Source organism: Eublepharis macularius, chromosome 5, assembly GCF_028583425.1.
Source record: "Eublepharis macularius isolate TG4126 chromosome 5, MPM_Emac_v1.0, whole genome shotgun sequence".
Classification (NCBI taxonomy): Eukaryota; Metazoa; Chordata; class Lepidosauria; order Squamata; family Eublepharidae; genus Eublepharis; species Eublepharis macularius.
Genome location: NC_072794.1, coordinates 50,606,932 through 50,629,628, shown reverse-complemented (window position 1 = coordinate 50,629,628; position 22,697 = coordinate 50,606,932). Strand labels below are relative to the sequence as shown.

Here is a 22,697-nt window from a genome sequence, read left to right as displayed (position 1 = left end):
CTTTTCAGATCTACCGGAACGCCGTTCCTGTGTGTTCCGGCTCCAAATGAGCCCTGACTAGGACTTCCTGTTTGAGAAAATCTTCCACATTCTTGATCATCTGTCTGAAAAGGTTAAATAAATGGCTGCTGATCTGTAGAGATGTGACATTCCAGCTTACAAGATAATAGATAGAAATATGTCTTTGTGTAAACTATAGTTGCTGCTATTGCTATCTGTGAACATGTGCAGTGATGCAGTACCTCTTCGCAATTCAAGGCCAAAGAGTACATTTAAGACTTGCTCTTTGCAGGGGTGGGCCTCTTCAGTATGAAGACTTATGAGATGCTCAAAAGAATCCAAAAGGCTTACATGTAACTGTTAACTCTTGGTGAACTCTTAACATTTTAGAAGGAACTGAGAGGAAGCTGCAGTTTGTCCCACGTGGGCATGTGCAGTATGTCTGAGTGGAAAGGATTTTCACACCTAAAAGCTATTTATAGAATTTTTATATATTGATACTGTGCACAGGTTTAAAGCCCATCAGTGTAAATACACAATTGACCATTTAAACATCAGCACTTGTAGTTTAGCAACCTATTTTACATCCTCACAACAATCTTGTGATATAGTTTAGAATGAGAATGTGACTTCGCTAAGGCCACTCTGACTCTTGTGCATTGCTGAGCCTTGTATTTAAACTAACTCAGTGACCTTACCCCCTAACCTGGATAGCCCAGGTGAGCCTGATCTCATCAGATCTCAGAAGTTAAGCAGGATCAGCTTTGGTTAGTAATAGTATGGGAGACCTCCAACAAAGACCAGGGTTGCAGAGGCAGGCAATGGCAAACCACCTCTGTTAATCTCTTGCCTTGAAAACTCCACCAGGGGTTGCCATAAGTCAGTTTAGACTTGAGAGCGTTCTCCACCACCACCACTGACCTGACCAGTTACTGCCCAGTCTTGAACCTCCTGTTCCTAGGCAAAGTGGTTGAGTAGGCAATGGTGGAACAGCTGCAGGCTTTCCTGAAGGATCCCTCTATCCTGGACCCATTTCAGTCTGGCTTCCGTTCAGACCATGGGACAGAGCTGGTATTGGTCACCCTCACATGATCTTCATAGGCATCTGGGTTGAGGTGGGTCGGCAGTGCTGGTCCTATTGGATCTTTCAGCAGCGTTTGACACAGTCGACTATGATCTGTTGACCCACTGCCTCACCGATGTGGGGATAAGAGGAACTGCCTTGCAGTGGCCTGTCTCCTTTCTCCATAGTTGGGGACAGAGGGTGGCACTGGAGGAGAAGTTGTCATCACGCCACTTGTTGACAGGGTCTTGACATCTCCTGCCATATTTCAAGGGCATGATAACCCCCTGATCTGCTTGGTAAGAGCCTGGGCCAAGGACTGGACTCTAATGGACATTGTGCTCTTATGTTATAGACAGCTGTGGCTGTCTCTTCTGTCTCTGTTCTGTGAAAGCCTACAGAGGAGGGGGCCCCTCCTGAGCTTATCTGCCTGTCTCCTGAGAAGAAGAACCGTTGTCATGGATACATAACCTTGAAACTCTTGAACTTTCTAAAACATCCTCTTTGCTTTCATCCTTAGTTGCTTTGCTTTGCTTTTGCTTACATATACACCGTAGCTGTTGGGGTATGGGACGTGGGAACCTAGACTAGGCTGGCAGCTAAGGGGTATGGGAACTGGGCTGTACTTAGAATTCAATATAGACTTGGGGCTTGGCGCAGAACTTCATTCCTGGCAATGAACCTGTAATGGATTGTTGAACTAGTAGATTATGAATAAAATTTTTAACTCATGCAGTTCTGGACGCATGCAGTGAAGTCATTGAGATCTACCAGGCAGAATCTTGCACTTGTTGTTGTGTAGCATCCCTCAAGGAGTGATATTCTTCCCAATGTTGTTTAGCATCTACATGTGCTTCCTTGCCCAATTGGTATGAAGTTTTGGACTGGGTTGTATGCAGATGACACCCAATTGTATCTGTTGATGGACAGCTGGCCAAACTCTGCCCTGATGCTTTAGCTAGAGCCATGGAAGCTGTGTCTGGATGGTTAAAGCAGAGTCGACTGAAATTGAATCCCACAAAGACGAAGATCTTGTACTTAGGGTGTGGGCCATTGGGGTTGGGAATCCAGCTCCCGACACGAAATGGGGTGCCACTTGCGCCCATTCCAACAGCAAGGAGCCTGGAGATAATCTTGGGTACCTCTTTATCAATGGAGGCCCAGATCACAGCGGTTTCCAAATTTGCCTTTCTCCATCTGTCGCGGGCCAGGCAGCTTGCCCCCTGCCTGACAGCCCATGACCTAACGATAGTAATCCAGGCAATGGTCACCTCCAGACTGGATTACTGTAACTCGCTCTACGCAGGGCTCCCCTTGGGCCTGGTCCAGAAATTACAAAGGGTCCAGATTGCAACTGCATGCGTCCTTATAGATCCTCCATATAGGGTGCATATAACTTGCATTTTACAGCCTTGCAAATAAACCTGGAGATTTTGACAGCTCTTTTAGAAGTGCTTCTGATTAAAGCCACATTTTGTTTTAAATGCTTTTGTTTTGTGACTATGGATGCAAATCAAAGAGAATTAACTGCATGTTCACTGAAGTCCTATAGTAATAAATGATTCCATCACTATTTTTTTAGTTTGTCTTCTATGGGATTTAGAGTTTTTTTAAATGCCACCCTTCATAAATACATTCATCTGTTCTTAATAGTCTTACTCTTTTTCTTTTCTCAGTCAATAATTTATTCATGATCTAGTAGCTACTAACTATTTTACATATTTTTTTCAGAAAATCAAGATTGTCTTCATCATGTTGTTCATGAACGTTTGGGTGAGCTGCTGCGAGTCCTAAAGGCAGTAATTAGCAAACACCAGAGTCTCAACTCAGTTGACATTCTCAGTGCTGCTGGAACAGTCATTGCAAAAGTAAAAGGTAAGGAAATGGGAGCTCTGTGCTACTGAATATGAATTGTAAGCGGTCAAATTGCTTCATGTTGCAACACTAAATAATATGAACAGCTTGTCCTGTAGCTGGCACTGCTTCTATATTCTTCTACATAGAAATAACCGTAATGAATGTTATTGTGTAAAAGCATTTTTATTGATACTGGTAATATGTTCTCCAGTGTAACTGCATATTAAGCCAAATAAATACTACTGTAGAATTTATCAAGAGGCCATGTGAACATTCTTTTCCTCCTCTGATAATTCTCAACCGATGTTTGTAGTAATAATGCTTTTATATAGCATTTTCCCTAAGTGATCCCTAGACCACAGAGTGACCTAGGCAAGAAACATTTTGTGTATTCTCTTGCCATTAATGCATTTCTGAATATATTTAGATTGTTTGTAGCCTATTTCACAGCTTTGCACAACCTGCATGCATGATTTAACACTGTTACATGCAGTGATAAATGAACATTGAGTTAATGAGTTTCATGTTTACTAATCTCATGATATTTTTATTGTATCATTGGTATCACAATTACTGGCATGCAAATTTGTATTATAAATGTTCCTGCAAATGATCATGCACATACACTTAATGCTATTAATGCAATCTTGGCCACACAGCTGGTTTTATACGTGAAGATAAACTATTTGTACCACAGTTTCACCTGTGGAGTGAATAGTCTATGATGAATACCCCAAGTCTGACAAACCAGGCATACATCTTCCTGAAATGCATTCCTAGTCAAGCTGCTCCATGTATATTTTCAGAAGAAAATGCAACAGTCCTTTCATGTGACTAGTATTATACTTTTATTAGAAATTGGGAATTGAGTCTTGAGTTTGATGTTTAACTATAGTAGTTCTAAATCACTTTCATAAGTAATACATCTTAGTAAGGAAAATTTGTATTTAGAGGGGTTTTAAAAAAGCTATTTGTGTTTAGCAGAAATTTAGCTGTGCTTGATTTGGTTGATATACTGGTAACTTATATGTATGCTGTTGAACTAGTTTGTAGTTAGATGTTCAAAGTTTATCAGCATTTTTGGAGGAAGAGCTGTATTACATAAAGTTCTAGGTGGGAAAAAAGAATCCAAAAATGTGAAAACTATGTTCCGAAACTAGTATTATCAACAGATGGTATTTCTCAACAGTTGGCAACTTCTTCCTGATTGTGATCTAGTTTCACCATTACTAAACACAAGTGAGGAACCTGGAAGATTCAGAGAGGGGAGGGGAGAATCCTGTCCTTGCCTGCCAGCTCATCCTCCTGCAGTGCTGGCTCTTGTGGGGGGAGGCAGCTCCAGAGGGGGTAAAGGGTAGAGGTTCCTGTTTGTCCTTCGCTTTCTCTGAGGGAGACAGCGGGGCTGGCTGGGATACCTGCTACTTTCCTTTATCATCACCACCTTGGCTGCCGACGAGGGGAAAGTGGTGACTCCCACTCTCCACCACCCCTTGCATCACTGTCACCACCTCTGGGGGTGGCAGCTCCTCCACCCCCTCCATCTCCCACACACCCACCACAGCTGTTGGGGGTATATTGTTGCATCGGTGTAGATAATGCTCTTTTGAGGGGGATTTAAACCCCTATTTTTCTAAAACTGTTCAGATTTTTATGCAGACCTTGGGGAGAGAGGTTGTAAAACTACCTGTTCGTCGTCGTATTTCTGTGCAGACACACATTGGGACTGCGCCTGCGCAGGCCTGCTCCGAAGAGAAATTTTTCTAGCTCTAGAGCTTCTGAGGGGGCAAGTCTGCTCGTCCACGCGTGCTCGGGATTTTCTGCCCAATTGCGTTGAGACACGGATCGCCCCCTCGTCCCTCAGTTCCTTTTTCGCCTCGTGAGAGAGAGGTTGTTTGCTAGCCAGCTCCTGACTTCCTTCCTTATCTTCGGCGTTATTGGATATTAGAATAGTTAGTGATTAGTTCGTAGTTGTAGTAGTTATTAATAGTTTCTTAGTTAGTTATTAGTGTGTGTATAGAGTTAGTGTGTTCGACTTTCGGTGAGTTTTTTTCCACACGCTATCATGGCGGCAGTGCCCCTGAAACCATTATTTAAGAAGTGCACCCAGTGCTGCACGAGAATGCCACACACAGATGAACATGACCTATGCTTGCTTTGTTTGGGCGAGACCCATAGCGTCCCAGCTTGCCGACACTGCCAGCGTTTTATGCCCAAGGCGCACAATGAACATGCCCATCGTTTAAAGGGGGCCTTGTGGAAGATGGTCTTGTCGGGATCCAACAGGCCAGCAGCAGAGTCATCCGCTAAGCCCGATCCAACATTTGGTTCCGATGCCCCTAAGCCAGGCTTGGAACCCCAAGATACGCTGAGGAAATCGCCGGTTCCTTTGCCTTCTTTGACTCTGAGGTCGCAAGGAACCGAGCTGGATCCGATAACACTCTCCAGTTCAGCGAAGCGACCTTCCCCAACTCCGGCACAATCGGAGTGCACAGCTTCGGAACTAGCCCCAAAGAAAGCTAAGATGAAGACTAAGCAGTCTTCCTCTACCTCTTCTCACAGAGAGAAGCATCGTTCTGCTTCCTCCTCGGCTACCTCTCTCGTTATTGAGAAGGAGATTTTACAACTGCCGCCTACCCCTTCTCTGCTACATACACCCGAACCCCACCAAGAGCAGGATGAACTCTTTGGGGAGGAGGAGGAGGGCTGGCATCTTGCCATGCTCCTGGAACCGAACCTCTCACAGCCGGTTCCAAGCTCCTCGGCTATGCTGCCCCCACCGGCACAGGCTGTGCCCAATACACAAGCACCCCCGGCAGCCCAGCTTTTCACTCCAGTTTCCTGGACAGCTGCTATGCCACACGCTCCGAGCCTGTCGGTTTCACCATGGCCATATGAAGCCCCAACACAGAACTGGCACGAGCTGTTGGTGTGGCTTCAATCAGCACCACTTTTGCATCCTGCTGCCTTTGCTGCTACGACCAATAGGCCTCCTTCCGTAGTGCCTTTGACCTCGTCGCACCATCTTTCTCCGCACCCTGAGTCGCACTTGGACTCTGAGGAGGAAATCGAATCCATCGCATTTTCCGACAGAGGATCAGAACTGGCATCAGATCCTTCCCCAGATGAGGCTGTGGGAGAACCACCGTCCTCCTCACCCTCTGAGGACTTCTGACTTTTTTCGGAGCAGATGCTCAGGATGGCTAAGGCCCTGGACCTCGATGTCTTGTCCTCAACCTCGAAACCTAAGAGTAAGGTCCTCCAGGCACTCCACTCGGAGACTTCCCCCTCAGTGGCTTTCCCAGTGGTAGAGGACCTGCTAGATATAGCCCACGGTGTTTGGGAGAGACCAGCCTCCATCCCCGCCACATCGCGCAAGTTGGAGGGGTACTATAAACTGTAACAGCAGGATTGTGAGTTCCTCTTTAACTACCCCAAGCCATCCTCCTTGATCACAGAGGAGGTGCAGCCAAAGAATAGATAAGGCTCCCATTCATCGCCAGCTGCCAGGGAGGGGAGAAAACTTGACTCCCTAGGAAGAAAGGTGTATTCCTCGGCAGCCTTGAACTTCAGAATTTCTGACTACCAGGCAATTATGGGATCATATAATCTCTTTCTCTGGGAAAGACTGACCACCTTGGTTGCTCCCCTCCCTGAGGATAAGAAAGCCCTCGTCAGGGTGATACAGGGTGAAGCTGTCTGCTTGGCCAAACAACAAATGTCAGCTGCAAAACATGAAGCGGACACTGCAGCCAGAGCCATGGCGTCTGCTATAGTACTGTGCAGATACTCTTGGTTGCGCTCTACTGCCTTGCCCCTGGACAAGTGCAGCAAGGTAGAGGACTTTCTCTTCGAGGGTTCATCCCTTTTTTCTGTAAAGACAGACGAGTCCCTCAATCAGATGAAAACTAACCGCTAAACTGCAAGATCGTTGGGGGTCATCGCCCCTCAGCAGCACAACCAGCAGCAGCACAGATACTGGAGCCAGGGAAGGCAGCCATAATATCAGAGAGGCTCGAGGTATCCCTACCAACACTATCACCCCTATTCAAGTCAGAGGGGTTTCAACTCGTATTAGCGTGGCTCGGGGCGGAGGTCCAACAGGCCGAGATCCAAACAAAATCAGCCTTAGTCTCTGGAACAGAGTCAAAACCAAAAATCAGTTTTCTGACTGAGTGACTTTCCCTTAACCCAGCAAGGGTTCTTTTTGGATTGGCTGACTCCTTTCGCTTCCGAATGGGAGCGGATCACGAACGATTCTTGGGTGTTAGTCATTGTTAATTATGGGTACCGTTTACGTTTTGTTCAGAAACCCCCTCTCCCCCCTGTTGGGAGACATTTTACAGCCCCATCCCAGTTATTGCAGGCAGCCATTTCAGAGCTGCTCGATAAGTGGACCATTCAGCAAGTGCCCTCAGACCACCCCAGTTTGGGATTTTATTCGAGTTATTTTACAGTTGATAAAAAGGATGGTGGAGTGAGACCAATCCTTGACCTGTGTAAGCTGAATACCTTTATGATAGATGAGAAGTTTCGTATGCTAACTCTATCCGGTGTTATTCAATATCTCATAGTTGATTCCTGGTTTGCTGTCTTGGACCTGAAAGATGTCTCCTTCCACATAGCCATACATCAGAGCCACAGACGGTACCTGCGTTTCACCTATGCGGGGGAAATTTTCCAATACACTGCCTTACCCTTCGGGCTCCCCTCGGCTCTACGTGTAGCTTTTCTGTGGTGGTAGCTTTTCTCAGGTCCAAGAATTGTAATGTTTACCCGTATCTAGATGATTGGTTGCTTGCGGCACATTCCAGAGAGCAGCTTTCAGAGGACATTCAGATCACAGTGCTTACCCTATCGAGGTTGGGGCTTCTGATCAATTGGAAGAAGTCTTCATTACAGCCCGCACAGACGGTTCAATTTATCAGGGCTGTTCTGGATGCTAGGGCGGGCAGAGCTTTCCTTCCCAGGGCTAGAATAACTGCCCTTTGCTCCATGGTGGGCTGCTTCCTAACCAAGCGGTTCCAGCCTGACAGGTCAATCCAAAAGCTATTAGGTCTTATGGCCGCTGCAACAGCAGTTGTCCCTTTTGCGCGCCTCTTTATGAAGCCCCTTCAAAACTGGTTTATCAGAAGGTTCAACCCGGTCAACATCGACCTCTTCGCCACTTCAGTCAATGCCAAGGCCAGACGTTTCTGTTCCCAAGCGGGCGCAGACCCGGGGTCGATTGGGGACACATTCCAAATCCCATGGTACAGGGGACTCTTTTCTGCTTTCCCACCAATCCCCCTTTTACCCCAGGTTCTCTGCAGGATCAAACATTACTACATGTATTGCATCCTTATTGCACCATGTTGGCCACGCAGGGACTGGTTTCCACTCCTCCGGAGTATGGCCAGGGATCACTCCCACCCTCTTCCAACTGTCCCGGACTTACTTTCCAGGGGCAAGATGCTGCAGCACAACCCAGCCGCTCTCAACCTGTCGTCTTGGCTTCTGAACCCTTAACACATTTCTTTTCGAGTGAGGTGACACAGATCCTCCTAAATGCTAGGAAACCTTCCACCAGGGTGTCATATGAGATTAAGTGGAACAAATTTTCCAACTGGGCGACAGGGAAGAACCAGTCCCCATTCTCCTGTCCTATCTCATTGGTCTTTGATTACCTTCTATTCTTATTGCATAGGGGGCTGTCAGCAGCCTCTATCAAAGTTCACCTTGCAGCAATCTCTGCCTTCCACGAGCAGGTGGATGGAAAGACTTTGTTTTCGCATTGGGCTGCTAAGCAGTTCCTGAAGGGAGTCGTACGCATATTCCCACCACGGCCCACCCCTGTTCCCCAATGGAGTCCATCCTTGGTGCTAGCCCAAGTTATGTTGCCCCCATTTGAACCTTTATCCCAGTGCACACTTGCCTTGTTGTCCTGAATGGTTGCATTTTTGGTGGCCATCACCTCCCTCAGGAGAGTTGGGGAGTTGGGTGCCCTACGGATTGACCCACCTTTCCTACAATTCTTTGCACAAAAGGTGGTTCTCCATCCAAGTCTCCTTTTCCTTCCAAAAGTGGTCTCTAAATTCCACTTAGGCCAACGCTTGTCCCTACCGATGTTCTTCCCAAATCCAACCACTGAATCAGAAAGGACACTACTCACCCTAGATGTGAAACGGGCTTTATTATATTATCTAAACAGGACAAGGGCATTCAGACATGCAAGATCACTCTTTGTCTGTTACGCTGATATGCGTAAAGGTTGTCCAGCTTCCAATCAATCCATCTCTAGGTGGATAGTGGCAGCTATTAAACGCTGTTATCTCCAAGCAGGACTTCCCTGTCCGAAAACAGTAAGAGCACATTCGACGAGAGCTCAGTCATCCTCTGCAGCCTTTCTATGTGGCACGTCCCTCTGTGACATCTGCCAGGCAGCTACGTGGTCGTCTGATGACACCTTCGTCAAGCATTATGCAGTTGACACAAATTCCAGAGCAGAGGCGTCTGTGGGGACAGCAGTACTACAATAATTATTCTCGTGATTCTCCTCACACCCGCCCCCATTGGTGAGTAGCTTGCTATACTCTCATTGTGGGGCTGCACAGAAACACGACGACGAAAACAGTGTTTCACTTACCTGTAACTGTTGTTCGTCGAGTGTTCTCTGTGCACACACACATTCCCTCCCTCCTTCCCCACTGTGAGGACAAAAACAAATGAAACATACAGAGGATGAGAGAGGTGAGCATGTTAGCAGGGGTCTCTTGTTGATTTAATTGGATCGTCCTCAGGCGGCTTAGGAGAACTGAGGGACGAGGGGGCGATCCAAGTCTCAACGCAATTGGGCGGGAAATCCCACGCATATGTGGATGAGCAGACTCGCCCCCTCAGGAGCTCTAGAGCTTGAAAAATCTGTCTCTGGAGCAGGCCTGCGCAGGCGCAGTCCCAATGTGTGTGTGCACAGAGAACACTCGACGAACAACAGTTACAGGTAAGTGAAACACTATTTTCTCTCTACATGGCCCTGATCTGCTGATTTAAGTATCTGCAGATGGGCCATATTGAGAATTGGATATACTGATGTGCTGAAATGCTATTTTTTAAGTTTAATCAAAGCAACAGTTACTGGACTTCAGCACATTCCCTGGATCTAGTACTATTAAAGTGATTTGTTCCGAAGTAAGTGATAGAAACTTATCTAGAGGAGCATGTTTGGGGATGAATGTTTGGGGATTGTCTGCAGACTTTAACATCCGTCCTGGTAAGGTGTTCCAGAGAACTTGAAAGCTTGCACAGCGTTGTGAAATTTTGATCAGTCTTCATTAAAAAAAAATACACACAAAATATGAATTTTTGTTTAAAAAACTTGTACTCCTAAAACTGTTGTTTGTAATTAGACATAGAAGTCAAGTGATGAATTTTAAATACTTGAAGATAGCAAATAATAGATGTTCTGTTGAAGTAATAAGCTTAGAGGAAATAAAACAAGTACAAAGAAAGTGTGTGTATTCTCATTTGATTACCTATGTGTCTGTAAAGCTTGAAAGGGGTGGGAGAGCTGTGCTGGGGATGGTGAACTAAACTTCAGTTCCTGAGATCTTCATTTTATAATATCAAAGGGATTTAAACATTTCAGCAATCTGGTATAAAGTCCAAGACTAGCAAATTGTGAAGCTAAACTTAGCAAGAATTTGGCATGGTGCCTGAAATAGCAATACAAGGCTTGCGGTTTATTTCAAAATTAGTAATTCTACAACCCTGCCACTCCTTGTATACCCCTTTCGTTATTCATATCTATGCTTTATTCCCCCTCCAAAACATCCTGTAGTGTGTGCATGGGTTTAAAATCTGTATGCAATTATGGGGAATGCAAGTACTTTGGTGTCTGGGAGTACAGAATTTGAAGCTGTGAAGAAACCTCCAAAATGCCAGCTAAGTAAAAGTGTGTTTGCTTTTCAAACAAGTAGTAATAAAATTATAGTTGCAAAGCGTAGGGCCAAACTACATATTTAAAGAGTTGGGTTTGGGTTCCTCAGATCAAGCTCAAGTTCCCCCACAGTCACACAGCAGCTGTGGGGAATGGCTTTTTAAAAGTAAGAGAACCCACATTTTATTTATTTATTTACTTCAGTTGCAGCCTGCTAGATTCAAATCCTTGCTCCATCATGGAAGCTTGCTGGGTGACCTTGGGCCAGTAACTCTCTCTCAGCATAACCTGTCTCGCAGGGTTATTGTGAGGATAAAATAGACAAGAGGAGAATATAAGCCATTTTGGGTGGGCTCAGAATGTCACTGTACTGGAAGGAGGGCTTCTGCCTCCCCCAAGCCCTTTTTTGCACCAAAACTGTGCTGTGGGGGGGGGGGGAGTCCCTGTATTTGCTGCTCTGTGTGCACAGAATATTCTACCTGGAGGAGCAAAAATGGGGAAGTAACTCTCCCAGTCCTGTTTTGGTGTGGGAGAAGGGCTTGGGGAGGGGAGAAGCACCCCCATTCAGTGGTGTTCTTCTGAGCCCACCCAAAGCATTTTACATTTGCCTCTCCTCCATTTGAACTCTTTTATTTTTAAAAAAGCCATTCCCCACAGTTGCTGTGTAAGGCTGCAAGTAACCGAGACCCAATGCTTTTAAAACCCGAACATGTAGTTTCGCCCCTAACAGCTCAAGTTATGGATGTTTGACAAATGTCCTTTGCAGCTGATGTGCTGATTTCTGTGAGTTCATAGACTGTGTTTTAAATTATGGTGGCTTGCTGCAGTGTTTACATAAATCCTTCCCATTTCAATCAAGTTGCGTGCTCATTCAAGGGTAGCTGTATAGATAGTTGCCATTTCCAGACATGGAAATAGTACTAACAGTCATTGTTGTCAGTGCTATTGTGTGCAGTCAGGATGTCCTGGGGAAAAAACTGTGTTCGAAGCTGAGGTAAAGTAATAACAGTTGTGTCAGTGAAGGCTTTTGGAATCTTTGGGTAGAAGTGTTTTGGAAATAAGGTAGGAATCGTTTATCTTACATTTTATGTAGATACACACATGTGTCTATACATATAAGAAATTTACACAATTTCTACTTCATTTGGAAGTGAAACAACTTGTTACTTGTATCAAATTAAGAGCATAATGCTTCGGCATACTTTCTGTTGGAATTAACTAATCTGAGGTTACAAAACTGTTGATTGTATAAGGAATGCAAATACTCCTTGAACATTCAAGTGCATTTGTGATTGTACAGGTAGCTTTTTTTGAGGAAGAAAATGCTTGTGTAGTTTGACTTTTATAAGTATGCCTGTGGCTTTCCTTTTTTTTTTTTGCTCTACTTTTCTCTCTTAAAATTTATTTTTCATATTCACATTTAATTGTAAACTTTTGAATATAAAATTAACCTTATAAACACACACACATATTTACTTAGGCAATTTTACTGTGGTATGTAATACTGTCTTTCGCAAGAAAAGTGGTTTTGCTTTCATACATACAGATTTCAATTTAACAGATAAAATTGTTTATGGTACCTGGCATGTCTGATAACTTTGCAATGGCTTTAGTCTACTTTTTGAAAATTGGTCAGTTCAATAAAGGATTGCTTATTTGAAGAAGACCTTGCTGTAAAAGACTGAAAGTCTACTTTCCAGCTTATTAGTGTGTAATTTTTTTAATATCCAGAATATAGGTTGTATTAATTTACTAGGAAAAACTTTTCCTTTCACAAAGGAAGTCTGTAGAATATCCGGTTTACAATATTCATTGCTTTTGGTTATCTATTTATGTTTAGACACCTGGCAGGAAGCCTTAATTCTTTACACAAATAATGTTGTAAATTATGTGATCTTGTGGGAACCAACTTATTCTGACAAGTTTCCTATTCTTAATGTTAGGAACTTCTTCTTCCATATACTGTCTTTTTTGGTATATTTCAGATTTTTTTATAATACTGCTTGTCTTGAGTTAAATTTTTGTTAGATTAGTTTAAAAAGTAATTGACTTGATTGCTAAGATGTTCTGCAAAACATTTCGAAGACTAAAGGGGAGCTTATTTTATGACAAAACAAGTGGATACTTGAGTTCTGGGAGAAGAAGTAAGGATTCCTTAGCGGTTGTAAAAACTGTAACTAGTTTTGCCAGGCCAATATCTAAATACACAAGAACCCTCAGCGAAGGACCATCGGCAAAGTTTCCCATCAAATATACTTCATCCCAGCTATCTGATGCTCTGACTGAAGTGGCATCTCCACATGTGTTTTTCCCTTTTGCCTTCTTCAGATGGCGTATGGGAGGAAGTGGGCACTGAGCTCTAATTTTACCCATCCTCTGCAAGACGAGTGAAAGTTTCTCTTTGAAAGCATGGTGACATATATAGGGAGAGGTAAAGGTAGAGTCCCCTGTGTAAGCACCGAGTCATTACTGACCCATGGGGGATGTCACAACATGACATTTTCTTGGCAGACGTTTTACAGAGTGGTTTGCCATTGCCTTCCCCAGTCATCTACACTTTACCCCCAGGAAACTGGGTATTCATTTTACCGACCTTGGAAGGCTGAGTCAACCTTGAGCCAACTACCAGCTTCCGCCAAAATCGAACTCAGGTCATGAGCAGAGCTTGGGCTGCAGTATTGCAGCTTGCCACTCTTACAGCACGGGACTCTTAAGTGGTGACATTCATAAGCCATAGCTTAAAATGTCAAATGATCAACAGTTTAATGTCAACCCTTCCATGAAAAAGTTCTTCCTGGTTCAATAATCTTTATAGTAACTACTTGCTTTTTTTATGAAATAATTTTATTCCTATTTAGCACATCTATTTTCCAGCATTCTAAAAAACATGTCAAAATAAATGGCCAGTTAGAATTTTCACAGTTTCTTTTATTCACTTAGCTGGAGTACACTTTCCTAGGTAGCAAAATCTCACTGAACTCAAGAGAAGCAAATCAAGTTGTTCAACCTTATGTTGTGTTCCACTCTTAGGTTGATTCTACACTTGCTGTGTAGTCTGTAATTGCCACAATTGAATCACTGTTACTTTGTCTAATCCAGGTAATGGTGTATTCTGCCCATTGCATACCATAATGCAATTACAGTGCAAGGCCATTAGACATAAGGACAAAGTGCTAGTGAGATTTCTTGGGGCATTACTAGCCTTTGAAAATATGTCACGTTCCGGCTTAATTCATTCCTTTTCTCTCCTGTAGCTGACTGATTGTTGGCATTCATTAATCAACTGTAAATTATCATATTTTGTTGTGTGTGGGGGGGTGTATGTGTGAATTACTGCTTTGCCCTTTGTAGTTGTCCAAAGCCGCTGATTTTTTAAATAACAGTTAAGGTTTTTTAATCACAATATTAACCAAAAGATTCATGAGTAATGACTTTGGCTTGCCACATAGTAAAAATCTACCTGTTCCTAGGAGGGATATGACAATTATCCATTTGTTCCCCAATGCCTTGAGAGGATAGGAAGTAATTAGGTGGTAAACAAAGGAATAAAAGGAAAAATGTAGAGAGATGCCTTTATTAAGAGGGACTGACTTCTGTATAGACATGTAGTAGGTTGTTGTGTGACAATATTAATTTTTGGGGGGGGGGAATATTCCATTTCATTAAATCCTCATTTCAGTTCTAATTGTAGTGGAATGTAAAAATGGATCTTTCAACAGTGCACATTTGTAGTATAGAACCACCCTAGATTGTCACTGTTTCTAAGACCAAACCAGATGCGATGCAGGGAAATCTATGAGCCCATCCCTCCCAGCTTTCTATAGAGGGAAATAGTTCTGCTGGAGCCAGTTCATATCAAGGTCACAATATGCAGTAAACGAGGGTATAATTCTCCCCATCATGTGGTTTCACAGTTTGTGACCAACCCCACACAGTGTGATGCTAATCATGGAACAGAGGGAAGACAGAGGTGCCTGTTTCTATTCCCCATTTGGAATAAGAACATGCTGGAAGTGAATTTTGATTAGTGAAGCAGTGTGTGTTTCCTACCTCCTGTCAGGCTATGGATGACAGGATATGACAGACAGATCCCGGTACCATTGCAACAAGAAGTCCAGGCTCTTGGTTATGGCCCCCTGTCGCCACCATATCTGCCCCTCCCACCTACAGTACCGATGGAACCACTCTCATCAGTCTGGGATCCAACCCCCGCCCTGATCTCCAGACCCGCACCTGCAGTGCCACGGCCCCCTGCCGGACCTGGTTCTGACCCTGATGGGTTGCCCCCCAAACCCACCCCGGCCGTATAAACCACACCCTCCCCCTTCCCCCTTAAAAACCGAAAAGCAAAACTCCTTAAAAAACCCCTAACATCCTTCTGCTTTCGAAGCTGTCTCTCTGCTAGTCAATCTGTTTCTATTACATCCAGTGTCCTATAGGGATCTTGATAGACACATCCGTTTTGAGTGAGGATCTGCTGTCCTTTATAACTCTTATAGCTGGCATCCTTAAGATCATCCTGACTGGGAACATGACTTATGGTGTCAGGCCCCTTCCTTTGAGACGTATTATCGCCAGTTTCTTCCTCTAGCTTCTTCTGTTTCTGGTTTGGGCTTGCACAGTCCAGCAGAAGATGATCCATATCGTTGTTGGCTTTGCTCTGGGTAGCCCCCACAGTCATACTGGCATCCGTTGCTATTTCCATCTCCTCCTTTGCAGGCGTTTGATGGATTTCCACCAGCTTTTCATAAACCCCTCCCATTCTGGAGATTATAGCTGTTTGATCTTCAAGTGGGAGAGTTGCAAAATTATGAAGCAGTTCTTTCTCCTCAGGATTCTCAACAATGTAATAGCCTTTAAATTGCAGAAGTCTGAAACCATTGTAGATGTGAGTGAGGCAGGGAACGCAAGTGGTTCATTTTTGTGTCTTCTCACCAGTGAAGATGGGGCCAGGCAGATATAGGCATAGAAGTTTTACTTGTACTACTTGGGCCCCATGTATGGTTTCAGACTGAAACAGAGTGGTTTGCTTATAGAAAGCTGCTTTATTTTCAGCAGAAAACCAGCCTGAGAGGAAGGGGCAAGGGGAGAAGGGCTGCTCCTTCCCAAAACTGCAGCTCCAGGGACAACATTAAGTAATTAAAGAACTGTTTAAAGGGATCCTGAAACTACATGTAATGTTTCCCAACCTTTTTCATGGAGGAACCCCTAAATTAATGTTTCAGATCTTGAAACACCTATGAAGACATTCACGGACCAGAAAAATTGGATAGGGGTGCAGTTCAATTATTGCTAAATTATTGCCTTTTGTATTGTTAGTGCTCCATATGAAAAAATAGATACACAACAACTAAATATAGCCTTAATAACCATGATTTTGAGGGATATTTGGAATGTTTCGCAGGTTTTCAATTTATTTATTTATTTATTCCATTGTTTCCCGCAGAACCCCTGATGTCCTGTGAAACTCAGGGTTCTTTGGAACCCGGGTTAGGAAACACTGTTCTGCTCTAAGGGAAAGGAGAGAAATCTGTATGTCAGTGTTGTGAAACAGGTTGTTGAGAAGGTAGCTTTGTGGGGTCACCTGCATTGTATACCTGGTACTGAGATGGCTGTACATCTCTCTCCTAGACATGGCGCCTGGTTATATTTTAAGTTGTTAGGTTTTGTTTGTTTGTTTTTGCATACTTGGAGACTCCTCTAAATAGGTTCCTTTTCTGTGGGTGGCCTTTTTTTGCTGTTTCGCTGTCCACATGTAGTTAGCTATTAGGTTCAGTGACTGGTGCATATTCTGCCATGCTACCTCCTTCATTAGGCTGTCAGATGCCTCCCTATGACCATTTTCTAGCAAAAATTTTAATTGCTTTGGGATGCTTTCTCTTGTTTGTTTAAAACCTTTCAAGTAGGATTCCTCTGAGGAATACGATCCCTGACAATTTCATCCCAGTTTAATGAATGGGAAAAGATACAGCCAGAAATATTTCCCATTGAAACCAATGAAAACAAAAATAAATGGAATAAATAAAATTTTAATTATACCAAGTCAAGTTTTTAAAAGAAAAATTATCTTAAAATAACTTTGCAATGGCTTTAGTCTACTTTTTGAAAATTGGTCGGTTCAATAAAGGATTGCTTAGTTGAAGAAGACCTTGCTGTAAAAGACTAAAAGTCTACTTTCCGGCTTATTAGTGTGTAATTTTTTTAATATCCAGAATATAGGTTGTATTAATTTACTAGGAAAAACTTTTCCTTTCACAAAGGAAGTCAGTAGAATATCCGGTTTACAATATTCATTGCTTTTGGTTCCCTAATTCTTAACCACTAGGCACCAAATTTCTTTCTTGCCATGTGCTCCATATACCAAATCATTATCCTAATTCAAGAGCCATGTTGCCACCTATGAAAGTACACTCTAGTAAATGTACTGGCCTTTCCTTTGTTTTTTTCCTTAGCTGTGAACTTCAAAGAGGTTAATGAAGAAAACAAGCGAGAAGTCTTAAGTGAAATATTCTCTTCTATTGATACACTAGCATTTACCTTTGGAAACATGTAAGTACCACTCCGTTTTCTGAAGTAAATTGGGGCTAATTCATACATTACAAAGTTGTTATGTACTCCACATGTCAGCTTGTTCCAGTTGACCAGAATCTGCTACTTGTACATCAAGGGCTAAATCCTGCTCAGCGCCGCCCCTGGCTACTGCTCCTCTTTTATTGTTATGTTGTTGTATTGTGATTTTTGGTGGTGGTTCATTTTTTGTTGAGGGGATGGAGTTTGTCAGGTGCTTTAGGTCTTGTTTTGCAGAAGGAAAACAGGCTAAAAATGGTCTGAGAGTTCTGTCCTTACAACCTGAGTCCCAGGTGTGTGGTGGCCTGATTTAGGACATGGAGATGGTGCTTAAGCCATCCTCAGAAAATTTCAGGGGGCCAGTACTTGTCCTGTTGGAGAAACTTAAGATAGTGTTACATACTCCCAAAGAAGCAAATAGTGATACCCTGAGGCCATTTTAGGCTGGGAAAACAACGCAGGAGGAAAGCTTAAATCCTGTCTCCCCATGCTCCACAGTCCGGATCTGAATCAGGCTTGTGCAGACCTGAGAATGAACCTTAGACTAGTGAACTCCTGGACCACCTCCATCAACAGGCTCCATAGGTGGTCTTATTGATTCTGGGGCCCTGGGAAAAAGTCAAGGATAGGGCTCCAGAATCATTGGAGGTAGTAGGTGGTGTAGTGCTCACACCCCACACAGCTGGATGTTGCTAGATATAATATGCCAACCAAAGTATAGGTAGATGTAACATCAGGGCACCTCCCAACAGCTGATTGCTGCTCAGAACTCCAGAGCCTCTGGAGTTATAGGCAGCAGCTTCACTCAGGTAGGATGGCAACCAGCCGTAGGGTGTGTGTGTGCTTGACCACCTGCCAATGAGCTTTCCTGGAAGCCTCCACAACTTGTGGCTTCAGAGTAGTGGCTGGGACAGCTGGCTGCATTATGGTTGAGGGACCCACAGCAACCCCCCCCCCCCATGTGGAACATTTATCCTAGTTGCCCCATTCTTAACAATGCCCCTGACATTGAGAGTAACTTTGTAACATGTGAATTGGCCTGGGTATCTCCTGTACACCTCTGTTTCCACTTGACTCATCATTGCTGTTCATTGATCAGTATTACTCTCCCCTCCCTTGTCAATTCCAATTTGTGTCACTTGGTCCAGCCCTTACTTGGAAACATGTCTCAGTAATTACTTCTTGGCTACTGGCTGCTCCTTGAAACTACATCAGAGCTCTGCCCATTTTCCACAATAGTAACGAAGGTGTCTCTCAGTCTTTCTACTGTGAATAAAGGGGGTCTTGTTCAGTCAGTGTTTGGGAAATATGCTCTTCTTTTCAGAAGCATCTTTGTGCCAATAACAAGTTATAATTGTGTAATGAATATGAAGGAGAGAGAATTTTTTTTACAGGCTTAAGTAGATCCTGAACACTCCCATCTTGTTTTCTGATCTGTGTGTTTGGTAGGCATTCTTGTGTAACAAGGCAACAAATGAGTTAATTTTTTTTCTGGTTCTCATGGCAGAGTTTCCGACTTCCTTATGGGAGATGTAGACAATGGCTCAGCATTGGGTCTTCCTGTATCTCGACAGAGTCAGGTATGATGGATATGTTCTTGAAATCAAAACACTTTTTGATTTTAGAAAGGTGGTTGTAGCAAGGTTGTTGTAGCAAATGGTATATTTTTCTTCTTTCCTGAATCTTATTGTCGAAATGAAAACTATTAAAAATCTGACTGTTGCAGAGATTTGAAATCATAGTTGTAAAATTGATTGCTGCATAGCTAATTGCAAAATACACTACAACCGTATGGATGTCAGTAGAAATGTAGTTGTTTATTAGACTGCAGTTTCTTTATTGTGGTAATTAATTTTGCTGATGCATAACCTGGTTAAGAGAAGCTCATAGTCTTACTCAGGGCTTTTTTTCTGGCAAAAGAGGTGGTGGAACTCAGTGGTGGAACTCAGGACCGCACAATGACGTCACTTTGGGTCAGCTGGAACAAGGGGGGAGTTTTGAAAAATTTAAATCGCCCTTGGCAAAAATGGTTGCATGGCCAGTGGCTCCGCCCCCTGATCTCCAGACAGAGGGGAGTTTAGATTGCCCTCTGCGCCACGATGTGGAGGACAATCTAAACTCCCCTCTGTCTGGAGATCAGGGGGCGGGGCCACCGGCCATGTGACTATTTTCAAGAGGTGCTGGAACTCCGTTCCACCGCGTTTCCGCTGAAAAAAAGCCATGGTCTTACTCACAGCTTGATAGCAATGGTACCTCTGTTTTTCCTCTTCTGTCCACTTTCAACTAGGAACACTAATTGAGTAAAGAGCAATTGTTGCGGGAGTCACACTTAGTACATTAAAGCAGGGTCCATGGAAGGTTTGGATCTACTAATCAGGGAAGGATTCCTAAAACCACCATGTTTAATTTTTTTAATGTGTTGGAAATATGGCAGAACTTCTATAAAACCAGAAATGGGAAATATAACAATAAATTACAGCAGTGTTGTATCTCTTCAACTGCATGTAGTAGAGCAGGAATCTTAGAAAAGATCAGGTGTTCTGCACCTTGTGTAAAATCTGGAAGATCTATTTGAGGCCATATCTGTATCTGTGGCAATTACTCTTTTTATGTATATGTTTTGCTACATCTAAAACATTTACAATCCTCTTTGCAAAACAGAAGTTCTCGAGGCAGTTCACAATAGTTAAAATACAAAATATAATAAAACTCAGTAGTTTTCAATTATGCAGAATAACGTTCAAGCACCAAAACAGTAGTCAGGAGTATTAAAAGCAGTTAAAAGTGGAAGCAATAAAGCTAAGGTTGCCATAGACCTAGACAGATAGAAAAATATTGTCCTCTGGTACTTATATATTTACTTAATTTATGCACTGCCTTTCTCCCTGATAGGGACCTAAAGCGGCTTCTATCATGTCTTCTCCACCATTTTATCCTTGTAAAAAACTTGTGATGCTGGTCTGGCTTAAGTGTATGACTGGCCCAAGCTCATCCAGCAAGCTTCCATGTCAGAGTGGGGAATCCACCCTGGGTCTCACAGTTCCTACTGAAACCAAGAGTTAGGAGGAGGCAACAGCAGGGGAGTTCCTTGGCTACTGTTTGTTGTCCCTCCTGGGCAATGGCTGGCTATTTACAGGATGCTGGACTAGATAGACCCCTGGTCTAATCCAGCCAGTGTGATGAAGTGCTAAGAGTGGCAGACTAGGATCTGGGCAACCCAAATTTAATTCCCTGTTTTGCCATGGAAGCTCACTGGGTAGCCCACCCTGGGGAATCCACCCTGGGTCTCACAGTTCCTACTCTGACACTATCAGAAGAAGTGAGCTGTGACTCATGAAAGCTCATACCCTACCACAATTTTTGTTAGTCTTATAGGTGCTACTTGATTCTTGATCTTTTCTACTAACTAGTTCACCACACTGACTTTCCTAAAGTTCAAAAGCATGCCCCGATGGCAAATTGATGCAGGGAGGGAATCCAGTCTCTAATGGCTAGGCATTTGCCTCCAGAGATGTGGCCTGTTCTGTGTCCCCATCAAGGAAGCAAGCTACCTCAATCCTGGAAACATAAAGTTTTTCAGGTAAGAGCTAGCGCATTGAATTGTGCCTGGAAATGTAGTCCTAAGGTGGTGGTAGAGTCATAGTCTCTTGCCATGAAAATCCTGGTGGGGTTTTCATTGCAAGACACAAACAGAGGTGGTTTGCCATTGTCTGCATCTGCAACCCTGATCTTCACTGGAGGTCTCCCATCCAATTACTAATCAAGGCTGGCCCTGCTTAGATTCTGAAATCTGGCAAGATTGGGTTGCCTAGGCAGTTCTGGTCAAGGTATATTCCTAAGGAACTGCTGCCAATTAGTAGACTTTTGCAACTGCATTTGATATTTCCAAACAGCGCATATAGAGCACACTTTCAGTAATGTAATTGTGAAATGATCAGAGTATGCACAGCTGTTGCTTCGCTCTTTGGAAGTAGAATACTGCTAAACAACCGCCTATGGCTGTATTAATGCTTACTTTCAAATGGCACAAAGATAACCTAAGAGAAGTGCTCGATTTTCAAGGGACTTTTATCAGATGTGCTGTATGTAGCATGGGAAAATGGATTAAGTCTAGGTCTGGTAGTTGTTGCTGCTCTGATGGAGGAAGATTTGAATATGTAGAGCTGCTACTCTAGTGCTACAAATAATATGTCATTGATATATATGATAGCATCATACTTCTTGATAAGTCATCCATAGTTTATGGTCTCAGTTAGAAAGAAACAGCATAGTGATGCTTCCTTTTTTGGTTATGTCCAGTCACAGATGGAAAGAGGCTGCTTCCACACAGGTAAGTTTTTCTGTGTGGGTAGCAGGCTGCCCCCTCTGTTCTTGGGAGCACCTACACAGTGCTGCATTCCTTTTGAGGACAACTTACTGCTCTGTGGAATGGGGTCCCTAAGGAAGTGAGGGGAGTGCCCTCCATGGAATGTATCCAGGAGGTGCTGCAGGGCTTGCTTATTTGCCAGGGATTTTAAGGGTCTATGAAGAGCAGGTATATTAAGAGAGGGGAGAGTTTACCTTTGTTTTAATTTGGAATTTTAAAAATAATTTTGTAAGCCACTTTGAAATATGTGGAAAGTCAGGGTATAAACACATAAACAAATAAATCTTGTGAGGCTCCTGGAGCTAGGGGTGTGCACTAAAAAAAAATGATATTTTTTGGTTTCTGGTTATTAAGAAGGCCATAAATAGCAGTATCCCTGATATTTGAGTCCTTAAATATTGGTTTGGTATTTGTATCCAGGTTTTTTTCAGGATTTCGAAGTTAACTGGCTCCATTACTTCTTAAAGGAAATTTTTCTAGGAGGCTGCAGGGATTGTTTTTGGAGCAAATGTTACCAAAATTGCAATGGAATAAGGGCAGCCTGCCCTCTAAAGATCCCCCCCCCAAGTAGATTGGGTCAAGGGGTCCGATTCTATAGGCTCCTGAACAAGATACCTCCAGCTACTCTAGATTGTTTCCAATTCTTTCTCCAGGGCAAAGAATCCTTAGAGAAACACACAAGAGTGGCCCAGGGCCTCCCCTAAAAAGAACTAACAAAGCCCAGTAGAACCAGAGGATCCCAGCAGAACTAAACTGGCAACAGAAGGCACACAATTCCAAAAAAAACCCCTCTCCCTGAAGCTGTAGGTGGTCACAAGCTTTTCATCCTCACTTTTGCCTCCAAAAGTGCCTCTTCCCAGGAGGAGGAGGGAGGCCAATGGCATTGCGCATTAGGGGGAGCTCAAATGTCCATCCTAGCATGATGATTCTAT

The 22,697-nt window shown here is 43.5% G+C and overlaps 1 protein-coding gene across 1 annotated transcript in view; it reads left to right on the top strand.

The window, feature by feature from the left end:
• ARHGAP29 (Rho GTPase activating protein 29) overlaps positions 1-22,697 on the top strand; it is a 98,845-nt gene that overhangs the window by 52,436 nt on the left and 23,712 nt on the right. The window contains exons 3-5 of the mRNA XM_054979727.1: positions 2,795-2,938; positions 17,285-17,381; positions 18,907-18,979. Of these exons, the coding sequence (XP_054835702.1) occupies positions 2,795-2,938; positions 17,285-17,381; positions 18,907-18,979 (314 nt within the window). The remainder of the gene's footprint in view (positions 1-2,794; positions 2,939-17,284; positions 17,382-18,906; positions 18,980-22,697) is intronic.